At 34.7% G+C, this 25536-nt stretch overlaps 1 protein-coding gene across 1 annotated transcript in view; it reads left to right on the plus strand.

The window, feature by feature from the left end:
- The window catches only part of CNTNAP2 (contactin associated protein 2), a 770772-nt gene that overhangs the window by 312214 nt on the left and 433022 nt on the right, over nt 1–25536 (plus strand). Inside the window, exon 9 of the mRNA XM_040057848.2 lies at nt 7199–7348. Within this exon, the coding sequence (XP_039913782.1) occupies nt 7199–7348 (150 nt within the window). The remainder of the gene's footprint in view (nt 1–7198; nt 7349–25536) is intronic.

The following is a 25536-nucleotide window of genomic DNA, read 5'->3' on the forward strand; positions in this document are numbered from 1 at the left end:
GAAATTAAAAGTTAAAGATTTACTTTCCTCCCTTGTCTGGAATATCTACTTATTTTATTTTTTCATATTGTTTAGCCAGCATGAATATGCAAAGAAAATGAACTATCTCTGTCATGGTTTTGTAGGCATCTGAACTTAATTAGCCCAAAGAGAAGACAAAGTACTGAAGTTTACCTGCTCTATTATTTTCAAATTAATAAATATACAATAAATAAAAAAATAGTGATACAAAAATGTTTCAAATTCAGAAAGGCCTTCCCCAAATAAAGCTAAACAAAGTATGACAGAATAATAGCCACAAAATAAGTGACTTTCCATCTTTGATGGAAATTACTGGTTAGCTCACTTACCAAAATATTAAGACACTTATCATATAAAAATAATAACTCAGTGCAGTATGGCATCTAGCAGATGATGATTAGAATTATAAAATGAAGTTAAAGATTTATAAGTCTAACAATATTTCTAAGATGGTTTATTTCTTATCATTTACAAGAAAAAAAATCTGGAGGTTTCTTCTATAAAGTGTGTATGTAGGATAAACTGGAGTTAAATTGCTAGAGTTGATAATGATTATTGAAATTTCTTGAATCCCAATGGTAGATCATATCTTGTATTAGCATGCTCATTTTAAGGAAGTTGATTTTGTTCTAGGTACTCTTAGATGTAGGTATGTCACCGAGACACACAAAGCAATCACACGCAGACAAGAGATTTTCGCAGAGGTTCCTCTGATCCAGCTCCCAGCTGAAAGAGCGAAGAGACCCCTTTGTTTATTCTTTTACTTTTATACATTTGTGGGTCTAGCAGAAGATTGGCTTTTTGGGGTTTCCACCCCTCAGCCTCAGTGGCCAGACCAATTGTCAGTTACAATTGTTTTCAGGTTAGAAATATGCAAACAAAGGACAAAGAATGAAAAACAAAGGATTTGTTTATATTACTTCTGTGGGAAAGGTAGAAGAACTGCTCTAATATTCTACAGTAACTAAAAGATCTGACTCCATGTATGAAAATCAAAAGGCTAGTAAAGAAACTCAGAAAAACCAGGGTAACATCGGTAAGTGTCTTCAAGTCTCAATGATGATGATTATCAGGGTGTGGGGGACAATATTGGTAATATTGGTAAATGTGGTAATAGTGTTGCCAGCTAAAAGGAAGATAAGCTAAATGCTGATCTGCAAATAGTTTTCGGGAGTTCAGAAGAGTTAAGCTGAATAATGAGTAATACGCTAAGTTAGCATAACAGTTATGCTAAATAATATTTTTGTTAGTACTGTTCACTCATACACAATGAGTATCTTAGTGAAGGTTAATCTGGGAGCTGTTCATGGAGATGCTTCCCATGGAGCAGGTGTCTTAGGCAGTTCCAGGGCACAGTTGGCATTTTGAGAACCAACATTTTCTGATGTGACATTGACTGGAATATTAGAAGAAGGCAGTAGCAAAAGTTGTGTTTGATCTTTAACAACAGTATTCTTTCTGCAAGCTGAAACACATATCAATATTCTAATTTCCAGGTGTATATATTTTCATGTCTAAGGCAAACACCATTTTTTTTTTTCTGAGACTAAAGAATGTGTGAAGGACAGAAGAGACGAGAGGAAAATCCCATGCTTGAAAAGCTAAAATTGTTTCATCAGTTGCACGAGATTATACAAGTGTCTTAATTTAGAATTTGCTCCTTTTTTCTGTCATTCAAACTGTTATTTGCCAGGTTTATGTTTCATTACATTAAAATCACCAGTAGTCAAGCCTTTTATAAGAATATGTTTGAATGTTATAAAGACTCTGCAGCATTATAGATTTATGTATTTATTGTGTTTTCTGTTTTCTGCACATCAGTGTTAACTGTGCAAACAAGAAAATTACCTACCCTTTCAAAAGTACATTCTATACATATAAGGCTGGAGATGCATATTGAACTAAATGCTCATTTTTTCTCTTCTGGTATTAACTTGCAGAGCAAAATCAGTATAAATTAGATATCACCAACAGGTGAAATTAGAAAATTTTTTCCAACTATTTATCTTAAAAAAGAGCTCTGAGCTTAAACATGAGGACAAAATTTAACATAGCTCTTTTGTTTCTGTTGGGTAACAAGGCTTTCTGTCATCAAAATACCTTCAAGGACTGCATTTACCACTGTCTTATCTTACAGCTAATTGGGATAGCAAAAAATGCATGAAACTTAAAATAAAAATATATTTTCTGAATCAAAAGTCCTAAAATATATTATATACTTAGATAGCTTATTGAAGAAACTACCTAAAATATTTTTTAGGAGGAGCTGTATTTTGCTTTTCCAGTTAAAAAAGACAATTAACTAAATACAGAAAAAGCACAGCTCTTGTATTTACATCTGATGATCATGTTTTATTTTTTCTGATTGGATATTCATGGCATATATTGCTGTATATTTGAACACAGCTGAATATTTCAAACAAAACGTTGGCTTGTTTTCTCATAGTCAGAAATACTAGTGCAAAGTTGTGCTGCATTGGAGAGGGATTAGCCAAGAATAACCATTACAACACCATCCTGAAACATGGTTCTGTCTGGCTAAAGTGAAAGCAATAACAAACAGACCTTTCCCTCTGTCTTCAGGCTGAGTACTGAGGGCTTCATCTCCTGGTAGAATATTCAAGAAATTATAATACCAAATATTTACTACAGCAGTGGGAACTAACAACCCATATGCAGCTGCATAGCCTTGCATTGCTCCAGTGCTTCATGCAGATAATGATAATATCCTTTCCTTATTTTTTTCTTTAATATTTCAGCTGAATTTTGAGTTAGAGTCCTACCTCAAAATTAAGACAAGATTTGTTGTAATGTGGCAGATGTTATGCTGTTAACTTCAGAATAATTTTGCACATCCACAGACTGTATAAGCTAGCACTCTCTGATAATCCTTGTGTGGGTCAGTTCCTTTTAAAGGAAGATTTGACCACACAAGGTTATCTGTGGAAGAATTTGAGACTTTTGCTACAGTTCTCCCTGAGGCAAAACTCGACCAGATGTTATCTTTCTGAATTCTCCATTATGTATTAAGCCCTTGTACCTTTTTGGTATTCATTAATCTAATTCTTCTTCCATGTCTGTAATAAGCAAAACATCTGTTTCTTCTTGTTCAATCAAAGTGCCTAACTCAAGAGTCCTACTTTTAAAATAATGTCATTTAAATAGAAAACCTACATAGAGAGAATGCATTTCATTACGATATTTAATTTGCATATGAAACCATCTTTTCCAGAACTCAGTAGGGAATTTGTGGTGGAAGCAATATGTATTTCTTTTTTATTCTCTCAACTTGCATACCAAAAAAGAGTAAGAAGAAAAGGAATGCAAATAAATATATGTATCAGCACAGATGAGGAAATTAAACTGTAATGAGAAATCATCATTGTACATTTGGGATGCCATCCTAAACTTTCCAGCTGAAAATTCTTTTCTTATAAGGAGACATGATCTACTCTTTCTAATGAGTCTTGGTTTATAGAAAAATATCAGCAAGAAAAAATAATTCCTCAATATACATGAGATTTGTAATAAAATATTACAATAGCAACAGGTCATAAAACTTTAGAATTTACCCCCCATAATATATATATATGTTGAATATATAATATAACCCAATAGTAATTTAAGTTCCTGACACAAATTCTTGTCCCACTAATAAAAGAGGGTTAACACTACTGCTGCTAATACACATAAATAAAAAATCAGATAAAAACATTGGCAGAGATAAAAGGTTCTTTTAGTTTTTTTGACTGGGGAGCATAATTCTGTAAAGACAATAGTGGGTATTTGCTGAGTACTATTGAGCAATCCTCATTAGCATTCATCAGTAAATTCCACAGAAAAAAAAAAATGCCAGTAAGTTTTCTAAGCAAACATAAAATTGTGCAAGAATTTTTGTGAAAACTTTGAGCCAGAGAAGTTGGGAATATTACTGTCATACTGCAAAGTTCCATGAGAATGGTTAACACCTTTAGCTAAGAGGAAAACAGCCTAATTTTCATGATTGTTTTCTATCAATACGCTGTAAAGTTCATAAAGCAGAAATAGTACCATCTTTCAGGGACTGTCAGGAATGATGCCAAATTGTAGGGACAGATATTTTTAATACAGTCAAAACAACAATGCTTCTCCAATCATGCCTCTAGCAAGCAGCTTACAGACAGTAATGTGTCCTCTTAGTATATCTTGCTGCATGCTGTGCACACAGAGAATGCATGAAATCACTTTTGATCTTAACCTGCAGCTCTCCTCATGCTCTCATTTCCCAATCTGCTCAGGAGAACCACCTCCTCTGCTGATCCACCTTCCCTCCACCTGCTTTTTGCCTTGTGTCATGCTAATCTTTGGTTTCTCGTTGTGCTGTTGGTGAGCCTGTGGGGGCTTCCCTTCACTGCACATGGGGAGAGCACAGTACTAACACAAAATACAGATTAAAATAACAGAACTATTTTGCATCTCATGCCATATTTAATTTAAAACATTTTCCTCATTAGTATTTTCAGTTCTTTGTTTTCTGAAGGAGTATCTTCAAGCGGTGAGGGTGGTGAACTTAGCCTTATTGTATGAAATACGGTGAATTTCTAATTTCATAGCACAATCATCTGTCTTTAGCTTCATAAGTTGTCATGGTGGGTTCTCTGACTACCACTCCTAAAGAGGGCAAGGGGAGAAAATAGAACTGAGAAGTTCATGGAGTGAGATAAAGACAGGGAATGTACCAATTACAGTCGCAAGCAAAATAGACTTGACTTGTGAACATTAATTTAATTCATTGCTAATTAAAATAGACCTAGGTAGTGAGAAACAAAGACAATCATTAAAACAACACCTTTCTTCCTCCTTCTTCTGAGACATAAACTTTAGAGAATTAAGGATTTTTAGAGGGGTTAAGATTTTAGTTAGAGATAAGCTTTGCTGAAATTAATTAAAGTAGATAGGTAGGCTTTGCTGAAATTAAAAGTTAGTAATAAACTAAGAGAAATTGGGTTTGGGATCACTCTTCCATATTAGAATAACTGATTACTTGTCAACTTTGTTTGGTTAGCTGTGTTTATAATGAAGAATATTTAAACAGATGAATAGCTTTTAGGAACATAAGAAAATTGTAGGCCTCCTCTGCCCAGAAACTCATTGAATGGTCATGAAGACATGAAGTGGGAGTCCCACCAAAGGTTCATTTATCACATTTGCATTGAAAAGGCAGAAAGGTCAGAGCGAGGAAGACTTCTTTACTTCCTCATTTTGGGGACCCCTCCCCATAAAGAGGACCACCGACCCATTTTAAAGAACAGACTGCGCATGCTTAATAGCTTTTGAGCTGATTACCGTAAGAAGCGGGGAATGGGATGTACCAGGGTTTTGAATATGCATTTGTGTTTTGGGTATTCAATACTTTTGTAAATAAAAGGACTCTGTAATCACCTGTAAATTGCGGTGTGAATTTGGGAGCTATCCCGCACACTGTCCGGCGCCGTAATAAACATACACTTTCTAACTTTAAACTGTTAGAGAGTTTTTGTCCGTCACAGTTGGGTATCGATACTAGATCAATACCCTGTTTTCTTTAATAAGTCACTTCTTGAAGCCCAACTTCCTTAGTCGCAACTCCTCTACACCCTATTCTTGAGCAGCACAAGAGGGGATGCAGGTGTAAGACCAGTACTTTGCTTCTCCTGCTCTCGTGAGCTATTCCACTGCTCTGCTGGCAGAGCCCCTCCCTTCCCTGCTCTCAGTCTCCCTTGGAGCTGGCAGGGACTTTTCTGCTCTGTTTCCCCTCACTTCTCCCTGCCTGGGGCTGTGGGGCTTGGCTGTGCTCAGCTGTGCACCTTGTCTGATATCCTGTTATGTCTTGGTTTCTGCAATATCCCACTTTGCAGAGAGTGTTTTAGACTATACCTCCCTTAGTGATGAACAGCTCCTGCCACTGCTTTTGTGCCCCATGTTTTAATAGCTAATTCTTAATTTTGTCCAGGAGTCTCTTGTCATCATTATTCAGTTCAAAGTAATACTGAATACCTCGATAAAAATATAAAATAAAATTTTAATATTAACTTTATTTTATTAAATAAAAATTAATAATTTATTTAGTATTTAATAATAATATTTCAAGCTGGAAAATTGGGGATTTAAGTATGCTCTCATAAGCTTAGGTTGCAGTAGCACATGCTGTAACATGAAATAGCTTATTACGTTGCATTGTGGATTATTTTGGCAAATGACATTTTGCTAAGGTGACTTTATCTAAGTGGAGAAAATTTTTTTTGCAGGAGGCGCCATAACTTGGAATTTGCTTTTACTACAGCCTTTACTACTTATTTGCTGACCCAGCATAACCTGTCTGCATGGAAATTAGTAGAACAAACCAGTACCCTTTAGCAGCTCTTAATGTGCCAAGCAAACTGGCTTTCTGCCAGCTGCTGGAGACAATATTAGAAGCATATAGATTCTGTGGGTTTTAAAATATCGTAATGAATGAACAATTCCATCTGCTTCACTGCTGCCAGTATTTGGAGGATGATACTCCTGTAAGATTGTGGGGTTTTCAGACATTTTCGGGTTTTGAAGTTGCTCTGTAATAATGTCTTCCTATGTCTTCCTCTTCTGTGAGTAGCCCTACATCCCAATTTGTTGTGAATTCACCACCTATATGAGCCTTTCCCTACATCCCAATTTGCTGTGAATTCACCACCTATGTGAGCCTTTTCCCCTCCTATTTTTCCTTTCCCTTTTCTTGGAAATATCTAACTTGATATATGCCAAACATGAGCATAAATGTGCCCTTTGGCACTGTTACTCACTCTAGTTAAATGGATGTATCATTATCTTTTCCTTCTGAGCTTGATCATAGAAACAATTAAGACATAATCTTTATTAGTAAAATGCAGAATATGGCCTTTTGATAGGAAAGGTGAGTGACAACAGCTGTACTTAAATACTGTTATGCATGTAAGAATGGACACTTTCCTAGTTTCAAGACTTGTATTTATGATATAATGTGTATATCTTTGTAACAGTTACTTTGATAACAATACCTTGTTATCCCGCTAAAACGATTTTGTTTCTGCAGTAGCCTTTATTAAATGTTATACGATGAGCCTGCGAGAGAGATACACAAAAAGCTTAGAGATAATGAATACTGGAGTAAGTAAAATGTGGAATGGATTTTTGTTCTTCATAGGCTCTGGTCTCAATGATGGGCAGTGGCATGAAGTTCGTTTCCTGGCTAAGGAAAATTTTGCTGTCCTCACCATTGATGGCGATGAAGCTTCAGCCGTTCGAACTAACAGCCCTCTACAAGTCAAGACTGGAGAAAAATATTTCTTTGGAGGTAAAAAATATCAAAACATGTATATGCCTAAAGTGCTGTTTTCTTTTAATCTATATAACAGGTGAAATGGAGTTCAGTATGGAATTAATTTATGTGGACCCTATTATGACTTGAAAGCCTAGGTGTGGCTCATCAGAGTATACCACTAAATTTAATTTCACTTTCAATTTAAGTTAGCATGATATCTCAGATCTGTGAACATTTCAGAAAAGGGAGACTCTTAATAGTTTAAACAAAAGGCATCAAGTGGAGAAATAAGCCTAACTTTTTAAGTTTGAAATCCTGAAGAGGAAAAAAATAAATCATTGTTCAGAACAGGTCTTAACCTTTTGCTGATTTTTAAGCATTGTCATAATTGTGGATAACTGAGAAGCTCTCATAGGTTGAAGCCTTAGACTGTTCAATATTTTTGTCTGTTGAGAGTCCATATACTAAAAAGGAGTTACTAAAAATTGTGCCTCCAATATTTATTGTGCTTGGTCTTCTATGTTAGCATTTATAAAAATCAAAAAAAGGCTATCAAAACTCTTGGATTTTTAAAATTGGAATTTAAATTCCTATATTTAAAAGTGTGTTTCTGTGTCAAAAATATTTTTGATCCAAAAAAATGCAGGTTGTACTTTGAAGTGTACCACACATTTAATATTGAACATGAATTCTTCAGACAGAGAACACAGATTTTAAAAGCAGAATTTATCAGTGTTAAAAATTGATTTCTTTCAACCTTATAAGATGCATGTCTAATAAAAATAAAATATAAATGTGATACTATAAATAGTCATAACATTACAAAAGGAATGGAAAATTTAGTGTTATATGAAGTACTCCAAGTAGAAAGGGGAAACAATTTCAAGGTTATTTTTATTGCATTGTTATCAACTTAAAGTTGGTCTGTCACAAGAATTAAACTTCCTGTTGCTGTAACTTGTGTATTTTCCAAAATCTGCAATTCAGCTAATACTGGGACTTCTTAGTATATTGCCTCAAATAAGAGTTCTAGTATAGCCAGTTTCCACAGGCTAAAGTGTGAAAATTATTTTGTTGTCAAAACATAGTATGTTCAATTTGTCAGAACAGTCTGTGACATTCTAATTAAATAAAGTTATTAAGAACACATTGGAGACAATGAGAAGAATGCCATACATATTATATCAAGTGTTAAATTCTGTTAATTTTGATAGGTAAAATCCCCAGATTACTCTTATCTTTCTGAAGCGAGATAGATTGATGGATTTCTTCTAAAATGTCTTTTACCTCTGATCCTTTTTCTTTGAGGGATAGATTGTCTAGTTTCTCCAGGTAGTTTTTATACCTTTTCTCGGTCAAAAGCCAGGTTGTTTTGTTGTCATTTCAGTTTGACTATGAAATATGCTTGATTTGTGATTGCTGACCTATACTTTAAAATTCCACAATTTTTCCATGAAAAACAAGCATGCATGCAGATATTTTTCTAGTGGGATATGGAAGTCAGTCATGAATTCCCTGAAGTCTCATTCCCACATCTGTTCATGCAAATACACAGTCCTGTTACACAAACTAGGGGGTGTTTGTTTTTCCTTAGTATCTTTTATCCTCTGAAAGGTCTTCTAAAGGCATGTCAAAAGAACAGTGGTGTCCTAACCTTCATGTCTCAAGTTTATTTCAAAGTCTGCATTTGCAATGCTATACTTACTCACATTAACTGTCTGTCCTGGTTTTGAAAGACAGTTGTTGGCCAGGGAAAGCTAGAGCTTCCCTCAGAATAGAGAGTGTAAACCCCCTTCCCTCCAAATTATTATAATTTTGCAATTAGGGGCTTTCAGGCAAAGGTATGGGAATAGGAGTAAAGTCCTTTAATAGGAATAATAATAATAATAATAATAATAATAATAATAATAATAATAATAATAAAGTAATAGTACAAAAAACAAGCAAACAAACAAAAATCCTGGAAAAAGCCCTGTCAGAGTCAGGGATACAGCCTGACACCCTGTTGGTCAGGATATGGGAAGCAGTCCAAATAAATCCTCCTAAAGTAACAGATGTGGTTCTGTGGAGTAGAGATGATCCTGTAGAAAGTCCAGTGGTGACGAGATGGGTCGGGTCTTCCTCGGGGATCCAGTGGAAAAGCAGGATACCTTGAGTCCTTCAGTCCCAGTTTTTATCTAGCTAGGAACAGTTGGCTCCCCATTGCACTGGGTGGAGCATCTCACAGTGGGATGATGGAATGTGTCATGTCATTGATGGCCCATTAGCAGAAATTATCTCCCCTGGAGGATGGAGGGGTGATGAAAAAGATGAGAAACACTGCCCCACCTGGATTTAATGGCTGGGCATCCACCCCTCTCCCCTCTAGAGTTACAAAAGAAGGAAAAAACATCTACCAAAAAACCAGCTTTCAACAGATGAAATAGAATACCCTTTTTTCGTTGTTGTTGTTACATAACCCAAGACACTGTCAGAAGCTGTGAATCTGAGGATGCCTAATTTATTGAACCTATTTATAATATTATGTTCCCACCTGAATATTGCTATATAAATAAATGTATGTTATTTATTAATATATATATTTATAAATAATTTATTAAAGACTGCAACTTAAAGGCGGTCTTTTGGATGCATGTTAGAAACCTAACCTTTATATTCTTGACCTTCATCTTATAAGGCAAAGGTATTTTTGTTCTATTCCCTCCAAATGTACATGTTCCTCCTTACTTGTCTTTAGAAGCACTCCAAGTTGTGTCTTTTAATAAATAACATTTGCAAGAAGAGGGTGCAGAGAAGGAGAATAGTGGAGAGCCTCAAACATTTGGGCCAGGTGATCATCAAAGATATTTTCATTAATTTTATTGGGAATAAGTTCAGATAAGAAAGCATCAAACACTTCTTTGCTGCAAATACAGCAAAGTTGGTTAGGAAGTGAGCTTCTTGAATTGAGAGGGCAGTAGCCATCTGCACAATGCTAGATGGCCAGCAGAAATAATTACCAGTTCTTTGGTGATGATATGTTTTCATTGTTAAAATGAATCTAGATTTCTTTGCTAAATATAGTTACAGACACTTACACTGTTAAACCTTGTATTATGAAATATAAACATATAAAACAGATACAGAAGTTAAATATGAGATTTAAAAATAGCAGTGTTATGATATTCATCCAATCCCACTGCTATATTTCTTGACCTTTCAAAATGCTAAGAAAGCTCAGTCCATTGAATTTGTGTTTGGCGAGGTTGTACGGCATTTCTCTGAACACTCTTTGATGGCCAATTTTATCCTTGAAGGAGATGCATGCTATATGTATGCAAGTGTTTTGTTCTTGAAACTTTCCCTTTCACTGATTTCAAAATAAGTGAGACTTTTTTTTTTCCTGTTTCCTGGTGTCAATACAACAAATGTATACTATGGGCAATGTTATTGTCTTTGCTGAAGAAAAGATTTAGATCTTACATTTCAGCACTGTAGCACAATAGTTTCTCAAAAATGCTTGTCATTGACCAGCAGAGCCAGATTTTTAAAAAAGATGCAGTAACATTTAAATAAAGGAGATGTGGAAATCAGAATATTTTATGACTTTTGCTCTTCTAACTTTTCTAGTTTAAAAAAACTGTAAGTAAATCATAAGAGCATTCTTTCTCTGTCAGAGAATATTATGTTCAGTGCTGTTAATGTCTTTTTTTTCCCCTTTACTTTATACCTCTCCAGTACCATCTCCCAGCAGTACTGAGATCCTCCCAAGGGGCAGACAGCAGTGATGTTTTATTCAAGCTTAAAGAGTTAGGGGAAGCTGTGTAAGATGAGCCATTTCTGTAGATTGTGTGAATGTGGGAGGGTGGGTGCTAATTGCCTATTACCCTTCTGTATAACTATTATTTTCTGCCCACTGGTTTTATTTTCCTTCTTTTTCTTCCTTTAAATTTGTGGGTTTGGAAAGAAGTGAACTTCCCTTCCCTACTAAGCTCTAGAGAATGATGTTTCTTTGTTGTTTCCAATTATCTGCATAAAAAACAAAGAAACAGAGCAGAGGAAGTGAATCACAGAGTGAAAATGAGTCCCTTAACCTCATTTGCACTGTTGGAGACAAAAGGCTTTTGTGAAGCATCCTAAGCTCTCACCAAACCACCTAATGCCTGCCTAATGTCCATAGGAAATATTTGATTACAGACATAATTTTGACTTGTTTCTATGGCATTTCTTTTTAATTGTGTCTAGTTTCCTTCTCCTTTTCACTGGCACAAGGACTTGAGAGTTTTTAGTATGAGTGCTAAATTTTCATTGAGATCAAAGGTATGCTGTGAGCATCAGTCAATCCACTCTGTGCTGCTTTTCCTGAAGCAAAGATGAAGGGAATAGGCAGTAAGTTTCCTATGGGACACCAGCCTGAGGTGTATAGAAAGTCCTCCTTTTCTCTGCAAAACATATGAAGACTTGTTCCTGGAGTAGAATTTGTTTTGAAAAGTTGTGTTGGTCTGAAAGTCCATAAAAACAGAGATGAGGGAAAGAGGAAGAAGGAGAAAAATTACCTTCCTGTGTTTCACATTTCCTGGATTCTTCTATGAATCATCTTTTCTTAAAGATCTTCCTGTGATGTCTAAATTTTTCATCAAGTTATCCATTGTTATAATTGTGTGGCTCATTTTCATTAGCAGCTGTTATAGGCGTGGCCAGACATCCTAGGTAGCGTCACTAGCACGTAAAAAGCATCTGAAGTATCATAATTGAAAGTATTATCAGATAGAAAGGGTTGTGTTTGGGTTGTTTTTTTTTTTTTGGGGGGGGAGGGGGTGGGAGGGGGAAGGATGTTTCTGTAGCTCAAATTCAAAATTGTTTAGCAAAACAAAAGTTGAGGGTTTAGGTGTCACGACAAATAAATGAGACCCAGATAATGGCAATTCATGTTATCTGTTACCTAAAAAATAATAAAAAAAGTTCCTGCTGACTTCATTCTTGCAAGTCTGAAACTTCTTGCATACAAATAAGTTTTGCATACAATGATGTTTGGTTGTATTTGTATGTTTGCTGGTCTTTTCTGAAGATTTTTAGTATGTCAGGGCTTCAGTTTTGCTGTCCATTTGGTTTTTGTGGGGGTTTGGGTTTTCTTTAGCATGTATGACCACAAGACAGAATGCTCCAATTTGCATTTCTTGTGGAAAAAGTGATGAATGTGTTTTGAAATCTTTCATGACCATAACACTACTATAAACTCAAATACAAATCCATAAGGAGAACACAGAGGAAATTCCAAGTAACTCAGGGTATAATGTGATTTTTGTGTGTCTTCAACAATTATGTTAGGGTATTATCACAAGTCAGACCTATGAAATAATGGTAAACACATGAAATGGAAATAAAATAATTGGAATAGGTCATATATTTTAACAGCCCTCATACCTTGTTAAATCTGGAATGTTTATAAGTCAGTACATGAGCAAAGTATGCAGATGTGCAAAATTTATAAGCATAAGCAAAGAAAGGAAGTGCTTTTGTAGCAAGTAAAAGAAAAAAATAGATGGCAGACAATTATAAACCTCTCTCTCTTGTATTTAGTACACAATTGAAAATCTTTATTATTTCATCAACTCTCTTGTACTATGAACAAGGCAACACGACTGAATTCACATTCCTTTTATACAACTGACAGAACTAAAGGGAGATGATCATTTCCCATTAACTCTTTGAGAATTATGCTTTTTTCATCTTGTTTAAAGTTTTGTTTATTTCATTCAGACAATTTGAAGCTTAGACAAATGAAACCAAGTAAAATAATGGCGACTTTCTGTGATTAATTTTCAGTAATGTCAGTGCTGTTATAATCTGCCAATATGCCAATCCAACAACACATTTTATTCAACAGTATGAGCAGAAATACTGGAGATAGATTGATGTTCTGAAGGAAAACAGGTGCAGGCAGAAAGCTAGTACAATGTGCAAGCAAATAAAAGATGAAATGCATGGTAATGGCAGTTTAGGAATGTATGTATGGGGACATGAGTCTTGCTGGAATAACTTTAGCTTTTGAGCAAAGGCCTACTAAATATGAGAAATGTCTATCCACTGAAATATAAATGGATGAAGTCTTGAAAAGTACTCTCTTTGTTACAACATAAATCTCTTGCTAAGCCGAAGATGTTAACCACAGAATATGTATCTAGAAGTTTCTCAAAAAATAAAGCATAGGAACTTAATCTCTTTTACTGTATTTTCTTGGAAGCACTAAAGCAAATGTTTGTGTGCAGCAGAAAAGAGATCAAGTTTTTCAGTACATTTTCATTACTCTTATGGACATTTAAAACCAAGAAAGAACAAAGAATGAGAAAGAATATGTAATGGAAAGTATACCTGCATGGACAGGGGAAGGAGTAAATTGACTTTATGGACACTCTATTGTCTCTAACTCCGTGAGTATATTATATATTTCCTTTTTCACTAAGTGTAATAGCCATACTGTTCTCTGAGTCTTAGTTTGAAGCAAATTGTTCCAGTCTCTGGATATTCCAGAAAATTCAGACAAAAATATTAAGTTCCTTTCCTAGTATAGGTCTTGACTCCAGATGGAAAGGAAACGGACTTGTAAAAATTATCTACACTTCTAAAGGAAACACTTTTGGGGAAGGAAATTTCTGTTGAAGACCAGAAGAAAGCTATTGGAGACACACTCAAATGTGAAAATTATACCCGTGTTTTATATGGCCCTCCTTTATTAGCTTTATTAGGTCAAGCAACAAGGTTTTTGGTATCAGTAAGTGAAAAAAATCCTGATAGGAGGGAAAGGGCAGACATTTTGAGAAGCAGTGAAAGTTGGTAAGAATTTTAACCAGTACTGATCACTAGTTGGTACTGATTAGAGCTCTATGGTTTTAGAACACTAAAAGCAACATAGTCTATTGATGGCATTAGGAATCACAAATATGTCTCTGGGTGTGTGTTCAATTGTGATGTGAAAAATAAACACATATGCTTTTCTGTTGTGTGAAAATAATCACACTTTTAAGTAGTGGAGAATGCTGATTAATACTGCAGTAACACTTCTACCAACTTTAACTATTTCTCAACTGTATCCTGTATCCTAGCTGTATGCATGTACTTATTGCCCACAGCCACAATTCAACACATCTACATAGGAGAGAAAAAATAGAAATGGAAAAAGGTGAATTCCTGGTGTCATCAACAACCTATACTGTTGTCAGAGGCTTTCCTTTCTTTGGGGAGTGACTTATTGATGCTCCTCAGTGGATTTTCCATAGGAAGATCTGTGATTTTCCTCTTCAAAATAATAGAATCATAGAATGGCTTAGATTGGAAGGGAAGATCAATGTAGTTCCAGCCCCTCCGTCCTGGGCAGTGGCATGTTCCACTAGACCAGATTGCTCAGAGCTCCATCCAACCTGGCCTTAAACACTTTCAGGGAAAGGGCATCCACAGCTTCTCTGGGCAACCTGTTCCAATGTCTCACCACTCCCACAGTAAGAAAATTCTTCCTAATATTTGTTCTAAACCTTCTCTCTTTCAGTCTGAAGCCACTTTTCCTCATCCTTGTAAAGGATCCCTCTCCATATTCCTTTTAGGCTTCCTGAAGGTACTGGAAAGCCAAAATTAGGTGACTTCTAAGCTTTCTGTTTCCAGACTGAAAAATCTAGTTCTCTCACAATTTTCTCATGTGAGAGGTGGCCAATCCCTCTGATCATCTTGGCGGCCTCCTCCCTTTTTTCTCCCATACCTCTAAATATAAGACAAATTTTCAGTCACATTTCAATGTTTTAAATATGTAAATGAACACCTGTTAATACTGTAAACAGCCTTAGGCAAAAAGTTGCCTAAATACAATTGATTCTGATGATAGTCAGACAACTGACTCACTTTTCAGAGAAATCTACTTATCTAGATAATTGTGAACATGAATAACTTTTTGGAAATCTGATTCAACACATCAGAAATGCAAAACAGAAGAAAGAAAACCAGATATCACCAAACGTAGTGTCTGTGAAAGTGGGAGATAGGACAAAAATATATTATTTGGAAAAAGGCCTGTCTGACTCATATGGTCTGAGTGGAGAATGGTTCTCAGTTCTGATTGTAAATTCTGTCACATATATGAAACTTGATTGGAGCTCCAATTATAATTACTATCTGCTGCTTCTAGTATATAAGCAAGCTGCAGGTATCCCTTTGTGTCTAGGGCTGCCAATTAAATCCTTGCATGCCTGCAGTCCCAGGCTGTTATCACCTTTTACTGAAGACAACAAATCTCATCATATAAAAGTGGCCATCTACAGCTCTAACAAGAACATTTATTAGTGATGCTTTTGTAAATCATGAAGCAGATTTTAAAGGCTTATATCTTCTGAAGAAAGAACTTTATTGAATCTCACAGTCAGTGGTGTAGAGCTGATTTATCTGCATAAATTGGCAAAATGGAACCGTGAAGCTGAAAGAGAAGGTTTAAAGGCTTGTTTTTCACTTACCAGCTAAGCACTGAACTTACCTGTATAGTGCTTTGCAGCAGGAAGTAACACGTTGGAGATGCACAAATCTCCAGTGTAGATTGCTGATAGCAACTGGCTTACTTCCCAGTTTGCATTAAATTACCTTGTAAGTGTCGAAGTATGTCTGCTTTGAGTTTAATTTGGGGTGGAGAAGATTTGATAATGCAGTACTGAATATTTAATATTGATAATATCTTAGGAGGAAATTGGTGGTTAACCAGCAAATTGCTAGACCATTTTGGGTTATTAAGTCCTGTCAAAGACATTGCCATTCAGCTTATTCACTGAATGGCTGAAATCCTTTTTTTTTTTTTTTTTTTTCTTTTTTTTTGGCTGGGGGGCTGGGTTTTTTTGTGGGGGTTTTTTGTTTGTTTTGTTGGGTTGTTTTTTTTTTGTTTTGTTTTGTTTTGTTTTGTTTTTTCTTTGAGAATTAGCATAAATACTAACCATGCAGATGTTAGAAAAATCCAGTGTTTATAAATGAAGAAAAGACGAGATTTCTGAGGGATGATGGTCACTGTCAAGGTTACATTCCAAACTGGGGAAAAGAGAAACTAGATCTGTTTCCATGGAAATAAAGAATACTCTAAGTTGCTTTGAGTTCATTGCCCATCATACAAAATCTATGCGTAACTCAACTGATCCTGAGGAGTGATTTTACTGACTTTCTGCCTCTGGAGTGAAACCTGAAAACTTATCATTTGATCATGTTCAACAAATCCAAGTGAGATTAGATGCTGTGGCTAGTAATATACAACGTCTGAAAATCCTTTGGTAAGCAAACTTCTATTTATCAATAAAAAAAGTCAAATAGTGGTGCTATGTGTAGCCGTGTGCATGATATTTTTGTATTTGTGTAGGAAGGGTTTTGCTTTAATCTCTCACAGCAAAAATACTCTCTAGAGGGCACTGAGGATATTTCCTTGTGAATCTTTTTCTAAGTAGATGATGCTTCAAAAAGAAGCAAGCTTTCGCGGTGCTTGAAAATGCTTCATCTGCTCCTCACACCTAATTTTTATTATTCTTACTGACCAGACTTCCCAAAACACTCTGTCTACTTGGCATTTTTTGGTCTTTTTTTTTTTTTTTTTTTTAATGGATTTATATATTTGATTCTGTAAGTTTTGAACTTTCTGTGGAGCTTCAGAGTAAATATAAATGTGGTTTTTTGAGTTTTTTTTTTGTAATTAATTCAGCCTTTTGTGGTTTCACTTACATCGTAATTAAATGGGGTAGAATTTTCAAGCAAGATATTCAGATACCATATTCCCATGATTTTCATTCATAGGAACAGGTTGCACAGGGTCTGACCCTCTTGCATTTTTTATACTCTCTTATTTATACTCATTGTCTTTGCAATTCTTGTCCCCCATTGACTTGGTAAGAGCTTTTCCATATTGCTTTTCTTCTTTTTTTAATTACATATTCACTATTGCCTCATATTAAGAACTTGACTGAAGTACAGGTGAAAACACAACTGGAAAGAAAGAGCCTTTTATTATTTGAATGTCTTAAAAATCATGGTGTGAGTAAACAGTGCTTATGCTGGTAGTGACTCAGTTATTTTGTAGATGCTTGATGAAAAATCTTGAGATAGCACAAAGATGGAATACTGCACATCTTGATGCATGTTGAAGAAAGGTCACTGAGGAATTATACAACTGAAATAATGAATGAAGCTTAAATCTTTCAGAGAATAGTGGGGATCTTTTTGTCAGTTATATATTCCTATTACATTTTAAAAGAGATTTTATTGCATTTATGATCTCAACAAAAGTCAAATAGAACAGGTCTTTATAAATGCAGAGAGTGATCTTTTCAAGAATCCTACAAATATTAGCAAAAAGACTATAGTCATATCTCATGTTAGTGGCCAGAAATATAAAAATATCATATCCACCTATCATTTGGTAAAGTGGAATTCTATTTTTGTCAAAAATTGCTTGTGAAATGTGCCGTCAATTGCTGGGATGGTTCTACAAAATGACACTACCGCATATGAATACATGTGCATTCATTAAAAATGTGTTCAACAGAACAAATTTCATTTAGTGCTTCAGCATTTTGAAGTTCAAACAAAGACGCAAAATCCATTATTGGTACAATCCACCTGCAGGAAGAAAAATCCTGAATGTCATACAAGCTTGTGAAGTTTGAAGCTGTAGTAGACAAGTGCATACTTGATTATGCAACCTGCAAGGTCTTTTTAGCTTTTCACTGATGACTTTGTTATATTCAGGCACCGTAGCTGACACTCAAAAAATTGATTTGGTTTGCATACATACCTTGTTTAATTAATATTGTGGCATCTGAATGACCCAGTAATTTAAAATTAATAAAGACAGACTTTCAAAAGTCAGATTTGATTGAGAAAGCAGAGAAGTACTGCAACCAAGGATCTCCATGGAAATTTTACAGTAAAACTTTCCTTAATAAGGTCAAAGAAGTTTGCCATGATTCTAATATCTTTTGAAAGTATTCTTTATAATACTGCTATTGCAAATGTATTAGCAGTTACTGTACATTACATTTTATTCTTTAGTTGAATGTATTTGAGAAAGACTTTGACTAATGAATGTATTCTCAGCACGTCATTACAGCAAGGCAGCTATCCAAGTCTTTGTATTTCTCCTTTTAGGTTTGTTTTCACAGTCAAGAGCAAATGTGTATGCATTCTGATAGAATTTCTGAACTAACTCAGATTTTACTGAGTTGAAAAAAAAGGTAATTTTTTGAAGAGGCTGATACCAACATTCAGAGAGCATTTTTAAGGAAATTTGTTTCATCCAATGACTTTTTTATTCTTTGGAGTGTGACATACAGAACGTTCTTCCTTACCCATAATTTTTCATGAAATTGCTCTGGAACTAGTCTCATTTAAAAAATTCACCCCATTTTCTGCCTTGCTATTTCAGGAGATGCAAGGGCAGGAAGAATATGATTATTAGCAGTTTCAGAAACAGCCTTAGAGTTTACTGCTCTACAGATCACAATGATTTGGGCTCACATTTCTAATCCTATTGATCTGAAGTTTCATTAACTTTCAACATCTCAGAAGCTTGGAAACTGTATGTAAGATGTTCTTTCTTAGTGGAATAAATAGAAGTATTTTGTTTTCATCAGCTTAAGATTGTTTCAAAAATACTTTGCTTATAATGAAAATAAAAGAGGAATTCTACCAAGAGCACAGACCATTCAAAAATAAATTTAATTAGAAATTATATTGTTATATGTGTAGGGTGTACACTAAAATATATATATTGGAAAGGAAAAAAATATATACACAATTTTAAAAAGAGTTGCCTGAGTGTATCCCATCCATTTTCCTACATCCCACTGTCAGACGCCCCTGAGGTGAATGCTTTAGTCTGCATGAACTTTATGATGGTATTTTAGTTTTCTGCTTCAGTCAAAGTTTTTGTTCTTCATTTAATACACCCTACTACTCTTCAATATGTTGTGTTACAGTGAAGCACCATTTATAATTTTTAAATCATTATATTCCATCATTAAAATTCAAACTTCCTAAACATGCTTCTTTAACATAGTGGAATAATTTTGTATTTATTATCTCTGGTGAAAAACTGTTATTCTTATCTTAGTTGATAATAACTGTTTATTTGACTTTTCAGAAAACTTATTTTCTCGCCTAAATTAAAAATTGAAAGACAAATGTGGATATGCCTCTTATGCTCTTAAAAATCTACTCTAGTGGAAATAAAACTAGAGATTTGGAGAGGCTTCAATATTGCAGCATGGCTGTATGTAACCCTTAGCAAGCCATTTAATATCTGATGTTCAGTTCAGCTACCTACAAAATTATATTAAAAGTACTAATTTGAGGGTGACTAATTAAAAGTTGACTGTGGACAATACAACTGGCTCTATTCCCATACTAATATATTACTGTTCCTTGAATATGCAAGTCATAATTATTTATTACTAAAAATAATTATTAAAAGTTAGTTTGAAGCCCCAGTGACTACATATTTACTGAAAATTGTTTATGTTCTTTTATAAATTTTGAAACTTGAGGTTTTGTAAAAGTAATACTGCATTAAAAAAGGACAAGTTTTATGAAAAAGCATACTGTGTGAAATGTCAGTTTTGTTTGTTAGACTTAGAATGACATTTAATGTTTCTTGTCCTGTTTTAGAAGGCTTATGTGTTTTCCAAATAGCATGGATTGCAAATGAAATATATGTATAGACATATGAACATATATGTGTGTATATGTATATATATATATGCACACATATATGTGCATACATGCATACACACACATATATATATGAGTATATGTGTGGGACAAAAAAAATCATAATTTGATTTCCAGATGAGTTAGAGATGACTTAGCTACAAAAAAACCCCAACTGTGTAAAGGACACTACAATGTGACTTACAGATGAACCTAAAACACAATGAACTTGTAATTGATAACATAAGATCAGTTTGTGAAATGAAAAGAAGCCACTTATCTATTTACAGATAAAATTCAGAATTAATTAATATAATGAGTAAGTTCAAGAATTTTATCATCTCCTTTTTGAATAATTTGCTGATCTTTTCTCCAAGGAAAGCAGCTGTTGCATACATGTCTTCTGATAAATTACTTAGGGTTCCACTTAAATAAATTACAATGTGAGAGACTTATTACTAGACTTCTTTAAAAGGTATTTGTGAGTCAGTTTAGATTTATGAGACAATGCAAATCAAATTTTCAGTTATTGATACTAGTCTTATTAAAAATTAATCATCTTATGCACAAGGGATAAAGATGACAAACCCGGGAATGTGCTTTGAAGATGCACTGAAATTAATATTCTTGAAAAAGTAATGTGACTGAATCTTCTTGCTTATTAGTATGTTTTTGACAAGCAGTACAGAGATTATAGAAGGAGATTTGTATTAATAAAATATCTAATAATATTAAAAGAAGTCTGTGTTCAAGAATGAAATAATTTTAGGTAAACATAAAATAGAATGACTTTTTGTTTTACTAATAGACAAGGACAGCTTTGTTCTAAACTGAAAGAAGGTTAACTTTTTAACCTAAGAAGAATTAAATAATAGAAAATCGATACTTTATAATTTCCTGAGAGTTTCCTCTTTCTCCTAAAGCAGTCGTATACAGAGATAGTAATAGGAATCTACTTCAGTATTTCATTTGATTATTTCACAACGTATAAAGGCAGATAAACTTTAAGAAAAACAAAGCATGTGTTTTTTCTAAAGGTTTTTGTGTCATGGAGTTACATATTTGCGTATCTCAAGATCTTGTTTGCAAATTGATTGATGGTGGTAGTACCAGCCATGAAAGACCTCAAATGTGCTGTATTGTACACTTCAGTAATGAAACAGATTTAACCTTAGCAGTTGCCAAGGGTTGCATCTTTATTTTACTGTGAGACTTCATGATGTACTGATGCTGCCTAATTTCATAGAATTGTTGCCAAAATATGAGAGATGCATGATGAAGTAATATTTGGGGGAAGAAAATAAGCATGTCATACTTAAAATACCACTTTGAATTATATGAAAACTGACAGTCTTAAAATGCTCACTCTTGCAGCATAATAGAAATTTCATTAACTTGCTTAAAGCTCACTGAAAAATGCTTAGCTCTTAGTGATCAGAACATTGTCTAGATTGTAAAAAATAAATGCTGTGGAAATAAATGATAGCATTTTTATGTATTGTCTTACCATGTCAGTATGAGCAAATTCTGTGTTTACAGGAACATTATTGAGGGGATACACACCACTTTCTTCTGTCCTCTAACTTCATGCTAGTGCCAGGATAATACATTTTCTAAGGAGTGATTAGTGGGGCAGTTAGGTTTTTTTTTATTTTATTGCATACTATGTATTTGCATTTCTTTTAAACAAAATTGTGACCTTATGTGAGACTTGAAATCTGAAGGATTAAAATTATATCAATTCTTAATCAGTCTGTGTTTCAATCTGTCTTGAAACCTGCAGGAAAAGTGACTCAAAATCTATTGTGATATGTGAAGGAAGTTAAACTCTGCAGATGCTAGTACACAATGTTTGTGCACATCTGAAATATAGATGAAAAAGAATAGTATGGACACATCACTTTTGGGGGTAGATAAGTTTATCAAGGCTGTCAATGACAAGTTGTTCATAATTTCCAGTGAAATCAGAGGTGGTGTCCAAAATACCTGGTTATGGTGCCGTACCCTTATTCATTTGACAGCTGTCTGTAGTATGGTTTGAATAATGATGAGTTAGATGAGTGCTTTCTCAGACCCATTTTTCAAGCAATTCAGACATCTTTTTCTTACTTATATCTAAGTCTGGATAGTATGTGCTTATATACCTACATCTTTCAATTTCTTCTCCTTCATTATCTGGATTAATCTTTTTCTAGAAATATATCACATTTTTAATTAATTTTTTTAATTAATGGAAATGCATTTTTGAGAATGTGTTTTTACCTCTTATTCTGCCTCTACACATTATCATGCTTTTTTTTTAACCTAGGGCTGGTTATGAGGCCCTGAATTCCTTAGTCAGTTCCTTAGAATCCTTTCTACTGTTCTTCTTACTTGCTTTCCCTTCCCCATGATTTTCGACTCCATCCTCCTCCCCCATTTCCCAACACACTCCTCAGTATCGCTCAATCAACGTGAAGAGATGAATTACTTCCTTGGCAAGAAGAGAGCATGAAGCCCGAGCACAGTGCACTCTCATTTGTCTTGTGTCAGGATGTGAAGCAGGCTCTATCACCCAGGCTGCCAGGCAAAGGTGAGGGATGGTAGCTCTGATAGGTTTATCATGTTTTCTCATCTCTAAAAAAGCTAAATGAAAACATAAAGTTCTCAGGGACTGGCTGGGTATGTGCCAATAGCATATTACTTCTGGCACTAAAATTTAGGTTCACACTGCAGTCAGCCTCTCTTTGTTTTAAAAGAGACAGAAACTTGGTACTTACAATCATGAGAACAGCAAATTCCAGGCATGTGTCATATGTCAATATAAATTAAAGTGTAAAATATATTACTGAACTATTCCTTTCTGTTTGAATGAAGGCAAAATAACTTCTCTTTCAGATAAGCATACCAATGCACATGCTGCCTCACTGGAATTTTAAATTACATTTTGGTGTATGGGTCAGAAGAACTAATGCTAATGACGACCTGGAATGAAAAGTTCACACATTTGTCATGAGAGTCAGAGAAGACTGCATGAGAATTAGATGAGAAAGAGTAACAAGTCAGTGCAAACAGAATCTTGTCACCAGACTTCCTAAATTAACTTCTCTCATCTATTTTGTTTGGGTTTTTTGGATTTTTTCCCCCATGTGTACTTCAACATGTACCTTCCATGTAATTCTAGTACATCATCCTCTCTATGCCTTTATTTAGAAACATTTTTCAATGTGTTATAGCTCCACTTAGGAAAGATCCATGAAAGATTTAAGTTGACCACTTTGGCCCTAGCAGGGATTTAACTAACTTCACTATTGTGAAAAATCATATAGGAAGTGTATCGGAAAACACAGGTTTTGCTTATAATCTAAATGGAGTGGTTTCTCCCTGTGGCTATTTTTATTGTGCTTCCAAACAAATGGACCAAGACTGATGAGTCATGATGGTTAATGGGACTATTTAATGGCTGAATTACACCTACAGTAAGGGCTATTTCCCTAATAAATTCTAGACAGTTCTGAAGACCTCAGAAATAATTTCTGCGCTGCACAAGCATGTACCACAGAAGTTCTTTAACATTAAGGCAAATACAGCCTCAACAAACAGAAAAAAAAAGAGACCTGGAGAGCTAGCGATTTTGCACACAGGAAGAATGTTTTCTGTGCAGAAAGCAGTCTTTTGTTGAGGGGTAATCTTAATAAATCTGGATGTCTTGTTTCCAACACTTTTGTTTTCCTTAATTTAGTCTGTCCCAGGAATACACGGTGATCTGGAAGAACGAAATGCAGATGCCAACAAAAGATCAAATGTAAGGATGATATTCCCTAGAGATGAGGCTAAAAATACATTAGGTTGATATTTTTGGATTGACAAGGACGCCATAGAAGTAGGAACTAAATAGGCTGTGCTGCACTTAAATCTTAATGTGGAATGTTGCTGTTGTTACACTTTATTGTACATGTTGTGTATGTACCTGTGCATGTACATTCTCTAGAATATATATTCCATACATTATTAAAATTGTCAGTAAATTACAATTATTAAGGCAATGTTCCCTCTGTAAATCATCTGTAAATGAATTGCCAAAAATTTCACAGAATGGATCTTATTAGTTCAGTATCAAAATGAAAGCTGACAGTTATTCTTTTTCTGAGTGCATATCTCTAGGTATCTATTTTCATATTTTAATTTTAACTTAGAGGAGCATTAGAGTGTGGCTCTCCAATGCCTCCCATGCCACAGTAACTTTTATCAGGTCTGACAGAATTTGGGTTCTTGAAGTTTTCTCTTTGGAGGTAAGACTAGTGGGTTTTAAATTACATCATGTGGGGTTTTTATCAGTAAAATAAAAGATTTTGAAGAAAAAGGAAGGCTTTAAAAACCTTAGCAAAGCAACACATTACATGAATGTTTCTTTACTTTTTTGCCTTAAATCATATCCTCACAGAGATATGGCCTTGTCTTAGGGTGAAGGAAACGGCTTTTGTTTTCAGAGATTTCACGTTTTGTCCTACAAATTGTTCATCTGTGTTCACGGGCTTTTCATATTCTGTGCAAAAGTCATTTTATAGCTCAGTTGGACAGAAGGCAAAGTCATCAAAGCTAATAAGTTTTGTATTGTTCTTGATATCACTCAATTACTTGGACAAAAGTGGCCTTTTCCAGTTAATTCTTTCCTGTCTTCCACTGACATCTGTCTTTTGCATTAACGTACACAGTTCATACAGTCCTTAATAGTCAGAAAAATAAGACCTGTTTTATAAATTGCTGAAAAGCTACTCTAAATTTCATCAACCTCATGGAACAGAGCTGAAACATGTATGTGTATGCCCACTGAAATCCCTCGACCTGCCTGCTTAGAATCTTTGTGCACACAAAAGACAACCATGTTTACATGGCCCTCGTATTCACGTCTCCAGTAGAGGAGCAATAGCTACGTAATAGAAAATATGCATGGAATAAAGAGGGCAGTGATCTGTGGTCAAAATAGAGAATTTTCTTGGCAAGGTGAATTCTCTATCATTTAATCTTACTGAAAAGGTTTTATGTAATTAACTGATTTCATTTTTAGGAAGAAGCTAATTTGGTGATTCATTGAGATGCAAATGAATCATCCATCGATTTCCTACTCAATCAGCATGGACTAAAACTAGTCTGTAGCCGTAGTAAAGTGAATCAGGGAAAGTTCCTCTGGCTCTGAAGAAAATGGTTGATGAAATAAAAGTTGGGATATTAGTGAAGATGAGATGGTTCGTTCTCACATTATTAAATAGTGCAGGGAAGATGAATGAGCACTCAACTTTTTAACGAAATAAGGGAAAAAACTCCAGTGTAGTATTCAATAAATCAAGTAAGAAAGTCAGGGTCCTGCAGCTGTTTAAGTGCTAATCTTCTGATATGCTTTTTGAGCTTGTATTTTACTCTTTTCTCTGTTCCTAAGTTTCGTTGTGAGCTTAATTTTCTTTCCTGTGTGCTCTGTTGAGAGCATTAGCTCATTTTTTAACTTTTCTGGTTAATTTTCTTGAAAAAAGATAATATAGAGATACAAACTA

Source organism: Hirundo rustica, chromosome 1 (assembly GCF_015227805.2).
Source record: "Hirundo rustica isolate bHirRus1 chromosome 1, bHirRus1.pri.v3, whole genome shotgun sequence".
Lineage (NCBI taxonomy): Eukaryota > Metazoa > Chordata > Aves > Passeriformes > Hirundinidae > Hirundo > Hirundo rustica.